The sequence below is a fragment of the Aptenodytes patagonicus genome, chromosome 8 (assembly GCF_965638725.1).
Source record: "Aptenodytes patagonicus chromosome 8, bAptPat1.pri.cur, whole genome shotgun sequence".
NCBI lineage: Eukaryota > Metazoa > Chordata > Aves > Sphenisciformes > Spheniscidae > Aptenodytes > Aptenodytes patagonicus.
This window is the reverse complement of record NC_134956.1, coordinates 5934000-5949044: the sequence shown is the minus strand read 5'-3', so window position 1 is coordinate 5949044 and position 15045 is coordinate 5934000. Positions and strand designations below refer to the sequence as shown.

The window sequence follows — 15045 nt, the reverse complement described above, 5'->3', positions numbered from 1 at the left end:
ATGGATGTATATATTTCAGCTTGGAAAGATGAAGAGGACTGAAATTTCTGGAATGATTTTTGTTCAGCAGTGCTTTTGATACATCTTATTTTTCTGACCCCTGTGCAGTCCTCAGCATGGTGCCGCTTTAGCTGAGACATCAAAACATTAGACTTCCAAATATTCTTGGGATCCTCCTCCTCTTCCTTTTGCGTGTGTAGTCATGAGGCAGCCAACACAACACAACGCAGGAGCGGAGAGGAAATCTATTCAGGAATGTGAAGGAAATGCTCTTGATTTTGGCAAAAAAACCACCCTTCCATTTAAGCTGCTCTGTTCTACCTTTGTGGTGTCTGACTGCTTTCTGTCATCTGGTTGCAGGGAATGTGAAGCAGTTCTTTCTAACATCTGTCAAAGTAATGAAACATGGATGTTGGGGAGGGAGCCCTCTGCTCCCACCTCTCACTCCACAGCATATTTTCCCTGGTATAGGGAAAATCTTTAGAGGGAGGCTAGGTGGCTAAAAACTGAAATCAAGTGGGCAGCAAAATGGAAGGATGTTCCATACCCTCTGGAACTTAGGGGAAATAAGGTCTGGTTGCACAGAGTAGCTGGGAACAATGACTTGTCGGGGGCTAGCAGAAGTTCTCGGCTGTTGAAGGAGAGCCTCCAGAGGTTTGGTGCTCGACCAGGCAGGGTGGGAGTCTGGATGGGCTGGGCAAGTAACTGAAGAGGTTTGGATGAAGAAGGGGAGCTGTGGCTCAGGATGGTTTTAGATTAGAAGGATGGGGCATTTATGTGATGAGGGGATCTTCCTTAAAGGCAGCTTGCATGGTGTTTCTTGAAGGTTTCTGAAAGGAACTGGGAAGGACTGTTAGGCTGTGTATGAACTGGCAGCTCCCAGTTGTGTTCTAGAAAGTGTGTGTTTTCCAGTGTTCTGGATATTAAAGAGCACTTAATCAAGTAGTGAGTGCTGTAATGCATTAGCTGCTCTAGGAGTGTGCTCTGGGGCTCGGGAGAAAAGTAATGTTTTTGATTGCTGGATTCTGATGCCGTTCTGGTGAAGCAGAACTGTAACCCTGGGTGGCTAAGCTAGTGCACAGAGCAAAATTAATCAATGGGAATTGCAACATAAATAACAGTTTTACTGCACTGTCACTTGCTTATGTTGACTCCATCTGTTGAATTCCCCCTTCCCCCAGTTTATTTCTTTTCTTTCCTTTCCTGTGTAATAGTTTACTTGGCTTTAGAATATATATTCAGACAAAATAAGCACAAGAAGTCTTGGGAGAGCAATTTACTTTCCTCTTTCTCTTAATGGCTTCCTTTGTATTTCTAGCCTCTGCTGAATGCTGCATGGTTTTGTTTCCGTTCATAGTCACACCATTCTCTGTCATATCTTTGCTGTACACAATAAGCAGTTCCAGGGATCTTCATGCCTGATGGACCTTTAAACCATCAACCACTGAGCTATCTACAGAGTTGTGACTTAGAAATAGATACAGATCTTTGCTTGAAAATGCCAACAGCAGAGCTTGCACAAACGTGAGCGTGAAAACATATATAGCAGTGATTTGAAGCTCTAGAGAAATCTTACAGATGTCCTTGCTGAAGATTTTAGGGCTGTGTTTTATTTTTGAAGACAAGTCAAGTTCCCACAGGTGACAGCTTTCAGGAGTGAGTATTTGATGTTATGTTGGCCAGAGTCACTCCAATTAGATTCCCAAGAACTGGGTGAAATCTCAGCCTCTCTTCTGTGAGGGACATGAGGCACAGTTGCTGTCAGTGCCACGTACGTCTGGGATTTAGCAAGTCTCCCCTTCAGGTAATGCTTAAAAGAAGTAGATGAGCCCTGTGGAATAGGAGAATGAAGATTTGAGACTTCTTTGTTTATTTCTGGGTTCTTGTGTTTGGATGATTTAGTAATACTTGAGATAGATGGTGCAACAGAAGAGAGAGAGGCTGCTTGGCCTCATAGGTTATGTGACAGAAAGCACAAATGTAGGTGTAGAGAAAGGAAATGTGAAAGAAGAGGAAAAACAGCAATATATGAGAGAGAACTGGCCTGGGGTGGCATATTGCCAAACTTTGCATGTATGGATGGCAATCTTAAATTCATGTGGAAGGGAAGGGGAAGTCAGCTAAAAGGGGGTTTAGGCGTGTGGGCAGTGGTATGAGAGGACACTATCTTAATTCTGAATTCTGCTACCAAATGGTGGGGCCGTAGAGGACAATATAGCTGCAGTTGCTGGGGGAAGCTCATTAAGGTATTAACTGTTGAAAAGTGGGGCTGGAGTGCAGAGCAGAGTGAAAAGACAGATGCGTGGGAAGTGCCTGCAGTATGAAATCCAGCATGCACCCCGAAGAGCCTCTGTGTATTGGGGAAGGATGCCAAATCCTTCTTGGGAGTTCTTGAGTGATTTAATCTTCATGACTGTAGTCACACATGCAAGAAATAGAGAGAAAAGCTGGGGGGCAGCACGGGTTTTTCTTGGAGCTACTGTTATCTGTGGTTAATGAGATTAAACATGTTGCTAATTTGTGCTTCTACCTTGTTCAGTATTATCACTTCTGTGTTAATTTTGATACTGCTTATTAGCATGAAGACTAGGAAAGAGAACATCAGACTTAGATCTTCTCACTACTTTTTTCTGGTCTGTGCCTTCTGCCACATCCTGTTCCAACAAAGGTGTGCCATGCCTCACTAATCTTGGTATCATTGTCCTGCTGTCCCACACAGCTATACAGGTGGGTTTCATGGCATTTAGCACTGAAATGAGCATTAAGCACGCTGAAAAACATCTGTGATGTTTGCTCTTTCCATTTCTTCATGTGGAAAATGTGTGTAGAGTGCAATGACTATTACTACTAGAGTAACTAGGTATGTTGTTGGGGGTTTTCGTGTGGTTTTTTTTTTAAAGAAATTCAAAAGTGTAAGACTATATATATATATATATAACAAAAATGTCATATTATTGAGAGGGGGCGTTAGGGGTGGTTAAAATGGAATTTAGCAACTGTGGCTGTCAATATTGGGAAGCATGTGAGAGGGTCACGTCCTGGCAGACACACATTTCATCCCATTTCATGACCATGAAAAGCGCTAGTATGTTTTTTGGAGGTATTGCTGCATTACAGTCATTGCACAGGAGAAAGGCAAAGGTAAGAAAATACAACTGGCACTTAAAAAAACAAATGGAAGAGGTTTTTTGTGATGGCTGTAGTTCTTGTGGAAATCTGTGTCTCAGTCTCAGATTAGCCCCTAAGACAGGTCTGACTCCTGTACAGACAAGATGTATCCTCATTGTAGGAAATTTCACTATGACAGGGTAGCAAAACTGTTGGCCATAGTGTATGTCTCAAAGTTTTAAGTGGTCTTTTAGATGCCTTGATTCAAGCATATAAAGGTGTTAGAGACCTAGAAGATCAAGATTATAGTCGTGAATTTGTTTTAGTGTTCTATGAGTAGCTAAAGTCAAAGCAGAGGGAAAGTTTGAGCCTCATGATCTGAGGAGGTGCCACGGCATTTTGTACTGCTGGAATTTTCTTAAACGGCAAAGTTTCACAAGCAAGCCCTATTATTTTTTGACCAGCCAAGGACTGAGATAGATACATGAATTACTGAAGCCAAGTCACCTGAATCCTTGTTATCAGAATTTATGAACTCATAGCTGGCAGGAGGGAAGTTTTTGTTAAGGATTTTTTTCCCTCTTTTTTTTCTTTTCCCTTTCAAAGGCAAACCTCATATCAGGCACTAGAGTGAAACTATAAAGTAATTTTCAGCTGGGAGTTTAGATTTCCTTTTCCTCAACTCAGAAATTTAGGAAGAGTAAAAATAGTGGTAGGGCTACAGATTATTTTATTTTAATCACAATCCCAGTTTATTGTAGGTATTTATGCCATACAAGATTTTGGAAAATTTGGCATTATGCTGATAACCTGAGTACACTATAGGGAGAGCAATGTTGGCACATCAGGCTGAACATCCTGCGTTTTAGGTGCTGCAACTGCTGGGTGTCCTGTGCTGTGTGTGCGCGGGCACTACAGTCAAAATCCTGCTGCGAGGAAGGAGGCAATGGTTTTGGTGGTGAAGAGCATCTCAGCACGGAGGAAAGCCATATCAAGGTCCTACAGACCAAAGATCAGACATCAAAAGAGTGTGAACACAAATCCTGTGGCTTGCCTATTCGTCCTGCATTTCCACCTATCCCCGGAGAAGGGGAGGTTTTAAAACGAAGGGTGGACAGACCTCCAGAGCACTTAACAATTTTGTTTCATCTCAGATGGTCATAATATGCATATTAAAGAATCGAGGAAAGAAAGGATGTTTTGTAGTGTGTCTGGGTTTCAGAAAGGCTTTGCAGCAGGTCTCCCCAGATGCTGAATATTGACTGCAGATATTGAATGCAGTTGTCAGTGCTGGCTAAACGGCAGTGTTTTGTGGTAGAAGTTGTCATAAGGAGAAGGCAGAGAGAGGAGATAATCTCTAGGCCTTCTTGTATAAACAAGCATTTGAGGATGTTCTTGTCTGGTAACAGCATGTTAGTAGCTGTTGGCAATTTATTTTTCTCTTAAAATACAGTTGCAGTATTTTGAATAAAATAGAAGCTGCATGTAGCTGGTTTGTAGCCTGTCACAACTGAGTATAACTGGAATGTTAAGGTGCCAGTAAGAATTATTTTTCCATCCACACAGCAGAGCAAGCGCAGTATTAAAATACAAAGTAGTCTTATGGATGTAGCAAAATGCATAGCATGTTTTTTATTTAAATCTATATATACCCCATAGTACTGAATATACAGTTGCGTACTTTTGGCACTGCAGTTCAAATAGATTCATGTAATATTATCAGAGTATTTATCAGGACAGTAGCTTTTCTTCATGGGCATTTTTGCTTGTTTTTGTGCCTGCCTTTTATGCTAACGTCACGTGTGCAAGGGGATACCTTTTAAGATGTGAAACTGGCCCACTGCTTTGCCATTTCAGTTGTATTTGCCAGATCTCCACTAACATTTATGAACAAAGACAGTTGACCTTTGCAGAGTGAATGGCTAGGTGCATGTGTAATTAGAGAATTAGTAGTGGTATGTCTTATTTATTTACTCCAGTTTGTAGAATCATATTCAGTGCCTGGTGGTGATTTGCATACTGCTACAATAAATAAAATTCAGAACCACACCAAAGTTATTTTTGAGAGACCTTGTTGATTCACTGCAGGAGAGAGGCTTGGAGCAAAATAGTATTTGTGGTGTGTGCTCTCTGGGGATGGAGAAGCAGGAGTGCTTGGAGAGCTGAATTCTTCAGCGGATTTGCTGTATGTCCAGTGCGCAAACTCTTACAAAAGAGCACATCTCTCTGTTAACCTGTTCTTTTTAAGTTTGTCCATTCTATTCTTTCCTCCTGTTTTCCCCTTAAAATGCATGCTTAAGAAATTTGAAGCCTTGCGTGTCAGCAGGAAATTGGTTTCAGAGTGTGACTCTGACACCACATGCAAGCAGTCCTCTCTGAGTCCTCTTCATTCTCACTTATGCTGGCAAGATACCAAAGATCTGTTGCAGCGTTTGCCATTTCAAAAGATAAGCAGAGCAGAGACTGGAAGACTGGAGGGAAGAGTCCCTCAGTGCGGACAGTAAAACCCTGATACTCAGTAGGTTGAGTGAAAGGATTAGATACCACAGGCAGGAGTGCTGGAAAATCGTGCTACTTGACTGTGCTTTATTAACTTGGAAAAGCCCACCTCTGGGACTGGCTGTCTACCTGAGCACTGATGGAGATGCCAGTTAATGCCAACTGCGGCAGCAGCTTGGAATGCTCTGCAGGAATCGGGATGACAGTTTGTTTCAATGAAGCCTCCAAGCAGATTTAATTTCTAATAGCCTAAGCTGGATTTGAGATAAAAGCAGAGAAGTGAAAGATTTAGTGACGACCCACCTGTGCTTACCCTGGTTTTATCCCTTGTCTATAGACTGATGCTTCAGTACTAAATAATTTGAGCAGAAATGTGTCCTATTTTTTATTTTGAGAAAAAAAATTCAATGCTTTCTTTGAGATTTGCATTTGTGGATTTCCCTGCTTGCTGGGCTGCCATTGCAAAAAGACACATGCTTCTTGCTGCAGCTTGACTGACTGGCAATGCTGATGCGTGAAGGAGAAAACCTCGATAATTTCAATTCCTTTAGCATTCTAACACAAAGGATGGCTTTATCCCTTATGAAGAGATCTGGAAACAGATAAAGCTTGTTAACATTGAATTAATAGATGTAGTGCAAATAATCAGGATGTAATAAAAGACAAAGTGTCCAAAGCCATAGTGATAGCTCTTTTTTCTTCCCCCCCCTCTTCTTTTTGTAGCATAGGGGAGGGAAGAGATGAAAGAAACATTATCCAAGCCTCCTTTTGCCATCAACCCCTCTTGAATAACGAATGACTGGAAGAGCTGCTCTGCAGCAAATGGTGTTAGTTTCTGTGCATCAGCATGAATTTAGATTCCAAGGCTTATTTGTAGGATTCAGCATTTTTGTAACAGCTACATGCAAAGAGCAAAGAAAGCAAAAGAAGCTAGACATTTACCCACTTATGCCTGAGCAGAGACTTTTTTTTCCCCAGCTAGAAAAATAAACAAAGCTATACATAAGTGCCTATATATCAGTATTACATGTTGAGGACCCCTGGGACTGAAAGTTTCTGCTGGTCCCATTTCTGTTTTAATAATGGGAAGCCTTCCTGTGAGGAAAAGAGCATGGAGATTACAAAAACTGGTTGTCTACTGAAGGAGAGTTCAGATTCTGGAATTGGTGCAAGTAAATAAAAGATGCTTGCAGTGTCAGATGCTGCTTTAACGTGGCACGTGCAGTAGATGAGAACTGAGCCTGTAACAGGTCTAATCCAAGCACCACAACTGTTTGGAACTAGGAGGAATTGCTGAAGTTTAAAATAAATAAAAAAGCGTATGTGGGGGTCTTAATCCCCTATGTAGGGAACAGATAGCAGGTGTAATAGTAATCTGTGTAATCTGCTAGTGCGCACTAAAGAGAAAGTCACAAAGAAGTCATTGCTTCCTGTCCTCAGCCTGTTTCATACCTGTGCCCATGAATATTTTCTCTCTCTGTTACAATTTCAGAGTCCAGAAAATACTTGCCACTCCCTGGAGTCCTTAGAAGGCTATTTCCTGTATAGATCAGACCATTAAGGTATGAGGGTTCCTGCTATCCTCCCTTGCTTACAAAACACTGAATCGATAGAAAAGCAATTAGAAGATACTGTGTCACTTTTTAGTCTCCATTTTTTTTCTATCAAGAAATTCTGCACAGGAAGAAACTTCACAAAGCTGGCCTTCCAAGCTGCAGTTTAGAGTCTGTTTTGTTTTGCAGGAGCTTGCTAACCTGAGTTAGGCCATTACCCCAGAATTTAGAGTTCAGGCCTCCCTCCACCGCCAGACCCTGAATTAGCAGGGCATCCTGGAGTGTGTGCTGGCATCTGCCCTGCTGTTCCTCTGAAACAGGCAGAGCACACCCCCTGGCACAGCTCCCTTCCCTCTCCAGCTTTTTCAGGTATCGAGAAGAGCTGTGTGAATCACTAGGGGTGAGGGCTCTACAGCTCTTGTACTTTCTTGCCTTCTGTCACCTCTGTTTTTGGTGATCTTCTGTGAATAACTGCTAATACTTGCTTCATCTGCTTCTTTTAGGCAGCGGTTTGGTAATGCTGAGCTCCAGCAAAAATACAGTTTTCTACTGTGCAGCTCTTGTTCCAAACTGTGTTGCCTGACCGCATGCATGGGCATCCCCTCGCTGTTATGCAAAGGCGGCTGTGCATTGTACATTGGATCACTGATCTGGCTTCAAGAAAAATGGGGAGATGGGGCATGTTTCTTGGGTTTGTCTTGTTTTGAGGTTAGGTTGGTTCATGATCCTGCCCACAGCCCATCATGACAAGCTGTGACTCAGCTGAACTGTGTGGGAACTCTAGGGGGATGACTGGGGGCTCCTTGAGCTGATACAGTTTGACAAAGCGGCTCTTTCCTCAAACCAGCATGAACCAGCAGTGCTGGAAAACTTACCTGAAACTCTGGGTTTGTTCACAACTACCTCTGCACTTTTGTAGAATGTCAGGGGAACCTGGTCATAGTCTTATCAAAGCTATTGCAGCAACAGAAGCACAGTCTCTCTCCAGGCTCAGGAAGATGGCAGAATGTCCATTTATGTTTTTTGCAAGTTTGTTAAATTTAACCATACGGCTAGAATTTCAGTCTGTTTCTAAATAGTCACCTTTCAACCCTGCCTGGCTTTCATTTTACAGGTGTCTGCGCCTCTAAGATGTCTTAAAAGGTATAGTTATGACTTCCAGTTTTAGACAAAAGGAAAAGATTTAATTTATTTTTAAGGCTCAGAAGGAGAAATCCAAAGGTTAACAGTTGGTTGATGTTTCAGATGTTGCTTGCTATGTGTGTCTGCTCTTTATTTTTGCATTTCCTTTTCTCTGCTTCTCCAGGTGTCATCTTGAAGTGAGTACATTCAAGCTTGGCACTAAGGAGTATATGAAACTTGCTTGTAGATGTGGAGAAAAGAAACTGCAGCATCCTTTGTGTATCAAAATGCCTTGTAAAAGCTCTTCAGAGAGTGAGAATTCAATTCTGTGAAACAATTTTCATAAGCACTTGGTACAAACATGAAAAACAACATCTCTGCACACTGTGCAAGCATAAGATACACAGATTATAGTGCAGTTAACGTTAGTAAAGAGAATGGTTATGTCTAATTAGTAGCACAGGATAGGTGAGAAGGTTTTTGAAGTGTCCTGCTCAGAAGTGGCATTAATCCAGTAATAGCCAAGCAGTAAACCCTGTAATGCTTTTCTAAATGGCCTGGTTAGTCCTGAGGGTGTTTGGGCTTTGTTGCACACGTAATTTAATGAACTTTAAAGAGACCTCTAGGCAACAGCCCAAACTCAGAAGGGCAGAGGGGAAAATGCTGATAGACAGTCCTACTGAGCTAGAACACAGTGGCTGTGAAGGAAAAGCCGCTGAATGGGCTGATGGCTGAAAGAAGTAAAGCAACTGCACTTGGACTCGCTAATAGGCTTTTTGTCCAAATTGGAGCCATCTCTTTCTTTAGGAAGTTATTTGTGTTGGAAATCAGGCCGTAGCCAGGCTGGAGCAGGAAGGAAGAGGCGGATAGTTAGTGATCTCAAAAGGGTGTGCTCTGGGTGCAGAATGACAGCTGTGGAAGAAGTAGGTTGGCTGCAAGGGCATTGAACTTGGCAAGAAAGCTTCTTCAGCTCCTTGCACCGCTGAAAATCTGGTGTCACGCTGGAGCCTTTGGAGCAGAGCTGAGGGAGCCTGGAGGGCAGTCACAGTGGTGAGGCTCGCTGCCCGTTACAGCTAAGGAGCCAGCAGCCCTTCTGAGGCCACTTGTCCCCTCCTGCAACCTCTCTGTGCTTCACAAAAAGACAAAAATGTGCACTTGGCAAAGGAGTACTTGTCACCCTTTTCCCGTTACCAGCCTGGAAAAGAAGAGAAGCCTCTTACCTTCTGTCCAGTGGTTCCCGAGCGCTTCCCCAGCATTTCATAAAGTGTTACAGGCCTTTCCTGCCATGTTATTGTGTCTGCTTTGCTGAAAGGGATGTTGAAGCAGCAAAGAAGTGTAAGCTTTTTTTTCCAGTGATGCAAATTGTCTGTATTGGAGTCAATAAAGAAACCAGAATTTGCAACTTCCTTCCTGTGACCTTTAAATCATGCGTTTCCCTATATTGAGAGGTGCCTGTGACACCATTTGTGCCTTAGCTTGGCAATTGGATGGAAAAGCAATCTCATTTTCCTGAGCTGATTCATAGGTCCCTAATGACAGGTTACATGTTAATACTTGTTTTCAGTAATTATCATGCAGTTGTGTTTTGACTGGGATCTGATAGCAAACATGAGTGAGAAGAGCTTCAGGCTAAGGCCTAATAGGGTAGCAATGGTAGTTTTTGTTTGCCTGTTTGAAAACAGTTCCCCCACAGTTGTTGTAGTCCTTTTCTAAGGCGAATAGATCAGAGGTGGTTGCTCTTTGCTTGTTTTTTATTCTGTTTCAATGCATTTGACGATGCTTTATATAGCATCCGTTTTGTTGCTGCTCCATCATTACAATGAATATTACTACAGGGCATAAAGTATCAAATTCAGATCACAGCCGTATTGTGTAGGAACTGTATAAATGTGCAGTAAAGAGACAGTCTCTGTCACAAAGTGTTTGTGGTGTCTAGAGAGATGAGGCAGAGAAGAAAAGGCATGATTCAGCAATGTGCCCCTGTTGCACAAAAGCTCAGTTGCAGAGTCTGATACAGAGCAGTTCTTCAAATGGGAAGGGACACATTTCTTGTGTACGAGGTTGCAGGATCGGGAAAGATGAGCTCTTACCTTCCTTCTCAAGATTAGCGCCTCTAAAACAAACTGGCCTTGCATGTGACAGAGAAAGAAGTTCAAGCATCTAGATAGTCAAAGGTTCCTTTCTGACCCTGATGGGGTCAGAAGTTTGTGTAGTGTTTAAGAAGCACATTCAGGGTCAGTGTGAAAGTCCTTATTGTTTTAAATCTCACTGAACTTTAACTTTTTAATTGCACCTAAAAGTCTCTTCTCCCAGCAGCTGGGGGGCAGGTGGGAGGGTTATTGTCCTTAGCAGAGGGATTCTCCTCTGTTTGCAAGTACTGTAAACAAGTAGGAAAAAAATTGCTGTTTCCCATCCGGAGGTGGGTGAAATAGGTCTGTCTCCATCTCAGATTCAAAATCTCTCCTCACTGCCACTCAAGGTCCTTCCAGTTCCAAGGAACCAGCTGTTTCTGTATTCTTCAATCTAGGAAGTTGGACAGCCCAGAGACGGTGAAAGTCTTGCGATGGATTGGCATCCTTTGGCTGGAGAAAGTGCTAAGAGTAGCCTTTGCCATCATCTTTGAGCTCAAATGCATGTAGGTGCCAATTTAAAGCAGAATGATGCTGGCTCACTGACATTGGTCTCTCCTGTTTCTTTACAGCTCCTGTATGACAACCCAAAAGCCCGTCAGGAAGTAGAATATCATTGGCGAGCATCAGGGTGTCCCCACATTGTCCATGTCCTGGATGTTTATGAGAATATACATCATGGAAAGAGATGCCTCCTCATTGTCATGGAATGGTATGGACCAGCAGCAGCCCCCCACCAAGCACTGCTCTTTGAGGGGGTGGATAGAGTGGGAGAATGTGTTGAGTTAGATGAGAGTTAGGTGAGCTTTCTCAGCAGCACGATTTTAGTTGCACAGCAAACCTTTTGTTGTCTTTATGGAATTGGCAGGGAAATGTATAGCTGCTCCAGCCATCTTGTATGATGGAAGAATGAGGAACCTTAACCAGAAAATAAGTTTTCCTTGTACTCCATGACAATTGTCCTCGTTAAACCATTGACTGATTAATACAATCTTGAAAGATACATCTCTACAAATATGATGCACTCTGATTGTGATTGGCTTCCAACTTGAGATGTAAATTTTATGATCTGACATGATCCTTTTTGCTACTATTTTGACTCTAACTTTTCCTATTCTCTCCTTAACCTGTAATACCACAGTTATTGTTGTCTTCACTGGGGACAAATTAATAATTCTTTTCAGTATTTTTGCTTCCTTCTTTCTTTTTTCTTCATCTCCAACCCTTACATAAAAGAAGATTACTGTCAGCCTCCTAGTGCCAGTGTATCTGACTTCCCAGCTGTGTGTGTCATGTTCCTTGTGACAGGGTACATTAAACTGAAAGCATCAGAACTTCTTGGTCTTGTTTTGTTTTCTGTTTATTCCGTATCAGAATGGCTTTGTGCATTGATTCAAATGAGTGTGATGTTTAGGAAGCATTGGCATAGGAGGCCTGTAATATCTTCTAATCTGTTCCTGCCATGGTTCTGTGCGATTATATTGATGCACAGTCAGGTGTTAATTTGATCTTTTCTGCTCATGTAAGGTGTGGGGTTTTTTTGTGTTCTTTGTTTCAGCATGGAGGGAGGAGAGCTGTTTAGCAGGATCCAGGAGAGAGGAGATCAAGCTTTCACTGAGAGAGGTGAAAAATCACAAGTTTTAATTTTAAAGTTTGTGAAAGATTGCTTCTCCCTTTCTCTGTCCCCTTGCTTAGTTCCCTTACAGGAATTTTTCTTTGATACGATTTTTGTTTGTAATTTTTAATTTCTTTTTCTTTTTAGTTTTCTATCCAACTGCATATTAAACAGTTATTTTTAAAAGTTCCTGAAAATCAGGAATTACCACAATTGGCCAAGTTCAGGCACAAAGTGGAAGGTTTAGAGGAAAATTCTTCATACAAATCTGCTCAGCTTCTTCATTTCTGAACCACCGCAGCCTCTGTTACTCTAGTCCCTGGTCTCCTGCCAGTCCACCTCTAACATGATCAACGCAGCTCCTACTGTGATTTCTCTTCTGGCTGTCCCTCAAGCAGCATCACTGTACACAGCTATACTGTTAGGTGATGAATATAACGAGCAAATCACATTTGATGAAACATCTCTTATTCGAGGGGTTTAAAGTACTACTTGAAAGGAAGTGTTATTAGCCACACTGTAAACAAGCCTGCTCATCTATAATAGGGACTATGTGCAAGTTTAAAGAGCTACTATGAGTCAGTGACAGCTTGCGATAGAATAGTCTTGCCATTTTTATTGTCTTTGCTATTTATTATTTGCAGAGTACCACGGGTGTGCTTGACTCTGGTTCTCCTTGCTTGTTCACAACAGACAAGAGCTTGTTTCTTCTCAAGAGCAAAAATGTTAGTGTTTGTAACTAGCACTGTGACAAAACAATTAGAAGAAAAACTCACACCTGAGCTTGTAAATTACTGTGAATGGTTTGCAAGTCTGGTATAGAGGCCAGGCTTTTTTTTATTCTGTGATCCTTTGTTTCCTAGCCTGGGATGAATCCTTTAAGTGGAATGAAAGACTCATGTAGGGAAAACAAGCATTTTCAGGAACTTTATTTGTTCCTCTCTAAAATACAAGATTCCGGGGGGAGAAGCTGGTTCTGTGATCATTAGTGACTCCACTCTGCTAAAACCATGATTTTTCTACATTAAATACCAGTGTATAACATTCTAAATACTTACTCAGAAATCATCTGGGAGTGTTAAACAAAAAAACCACCTTTATTCTTTCCTGAGATAAATGAGTCCTGTTCCACTGGATTCCCCAGGTTCACTGGCTGTTTATATATCAGCCACGGCTTCCCATTAGGAGCCAGGGTTTTTGGCCTGGGCCAGGAAGGAGGAGGTTGTGCAAGGTTTTCCCCAAAGATGAGTGTTTCTGCCTTCTGATTGTCCTTGCTTGAGATTGTGTAATTTCAGTCTCAAGCCACACGAAAAAGGATTCCAGGTTACACTACAATAATTTCTACTTTCTCACTGCTGCAGCTGAGGTTTCTACCTATGCAGAAAACAGAGGATCAGGCTGAAGTTGCTAATTCCGTTTCCCTGTCAGTGGAGATGTAATATAATGCTCATTTGGTACAATGGGAATGTCACTCCTCCCTGCTCTGAAACCTCTCCCTGTGTAACTGAACTCTTCCAGGCTTCAAGAGTACTGCTGTTGCAAGGCAGCTCACCATCACTAGAATTTCCCACTGGGGTTATGTTAAATTTTAGAAACATACTATTTCAAAGGTGGCAGTTTGGGCTTTGCAAAATAGAACTGTTGATTTTGTTTCTCCTGAGGAAAAACTTCTGAAGACAGTGAGGAATGAAGATGTGACCTATCCTAAAATTACTATATTGTTATGTTGCTCTATTTTTAGAAAATCTGTTAGATCCTCATATTACCCCTGAACTAGAAGCTGAAAGTTAAACTTCTGTCTTGGACAACCAAGGACGTGTCCTGGACAATCAGAGATATGTCCTGGTTGGGGCTCCTTTCTCCAGTCTTGCATGTTGCTTGTGTACCTGCTCTGCTCTTGCTGCTTTTCTGGTGAGCAAATTAAAGCACCAATTTACAAGCTTATAAGAAGCAGGAGTCTCAACTGTTCAGCTGCAGTGCCTGCTCAGGAGGAGGGCTGAGCAGCCGGGGAATTGGGGGGTATGGTTGCCTGCAAAACCAAAACACAGCTGTTAGGGCTAATTTTAGGTTTTCTAGTCTTGACGCTAGCCCTGTATTCCAGCAAGCTGTTTGTAAGTCATAAGCATTCCCAAGCATGTCCCTGAATTACAGTGGGAATGTTAATGTGACCTTTCTCTAAAATTGTATTTATAGAGGCCTCTGAAATAATGAGAGACATCGGAACAGCCATCCAGTATCTGCATTCAATGAACATTGCCCATAGAGATGTCAAGGTGAGGCCTGAAGGTGTGTGGTCAGGGAGAAAAGAGCCTAAGGCAGAAAATAAATGGGCAGTGGTGGTTGAAATAGAACTAGGAGTACAATCAGATGGTCGAAGTGTTTCTATTCCTCTGCCAGTGTGAGAAGGGATCTGTTCACAACTAGTTTGCAACTAGTCAAAGGTCAGAGTATTCATGTGTGCTAATGCCTTCCAGTTGTGTACAGAATGCAGAAGAATCTGGTAGTAGTCAGATGGTTAGTTAAAGAGGTACTACCAACTTGCAATCCAGTTAATTAACAAAAAAATAACACTGCCTGAAGTGAACTTACACTAGATGCTATACCTCTATGTACAGTCTTTATTAGTTGGTTTTGGAATCATACTTGCCTAAAAACAAACAAACAAAAAAAACCAACCCCAAAACAAGCAAACAAAAAAGCCAAACACCAAACCCCCCTTCAGAAACAGGAGAAACTGCATATATGGGAGGAATAATACCAATTCCATGCATCCAACCCACTTTAATAGTATATGTAAATATTTGGGAAAATCTCAGTTACTACCATGTGGAACAGTATGTTTTATTAGCTAAAGCTTGTACCCAAATGTTGTTGTAGAGATTTGACAGGGTTTGTAGTGTTGTATTTTGTTTTCATTCTGTAAAGCGCGCAGCATAAGCGAAGACAAGATAGCTGCACCAAGGCATTTCTAGCGCAGTGATACAGCAGTGTGATGGAATGTGCTGGAGAGCAGGTCACA

At 42.0% G+C, this 15045-nt stretch overlaps 1 protein-coding gene across 6 annotated transcripts in view; it reads left to right on the top strand.

Annotated features, from left to right (window-relative positions):
* The window catches only part of MAPKAPK3 (MAPK activated protein kinase 3), a 52856-nt gene that overhangs the window by 25505 nt on the left and 12306 nt on the right, over nucleotides 1-15045 (top strand). For all 6 annotated transcript variants that reach the window (XR_012996016.1, XR_012996017.1, XM_076346109.1 and 3 more), the window contains exons 3-5: nucleotides 10984-11123; nucleotides 11970-12034; nucleotides 14220-14299. Coding sequence is in view for 4 of the 6 variants with exons in the window: in XM_076346109.1 (XP_076202224.1) it covers nucleotides 10984-11123; nucleotides 11970-12034; nucleotides 14220-14299 (285 nt within the window). In the remaining 2 variants the exon portion in view is untranslated. The remainder of the gene's footprint in view (nucleotides 1-10983; nucleotides 11124-11969; nucleotides 12035-14219; nucleotides 14300-15045) is intronic.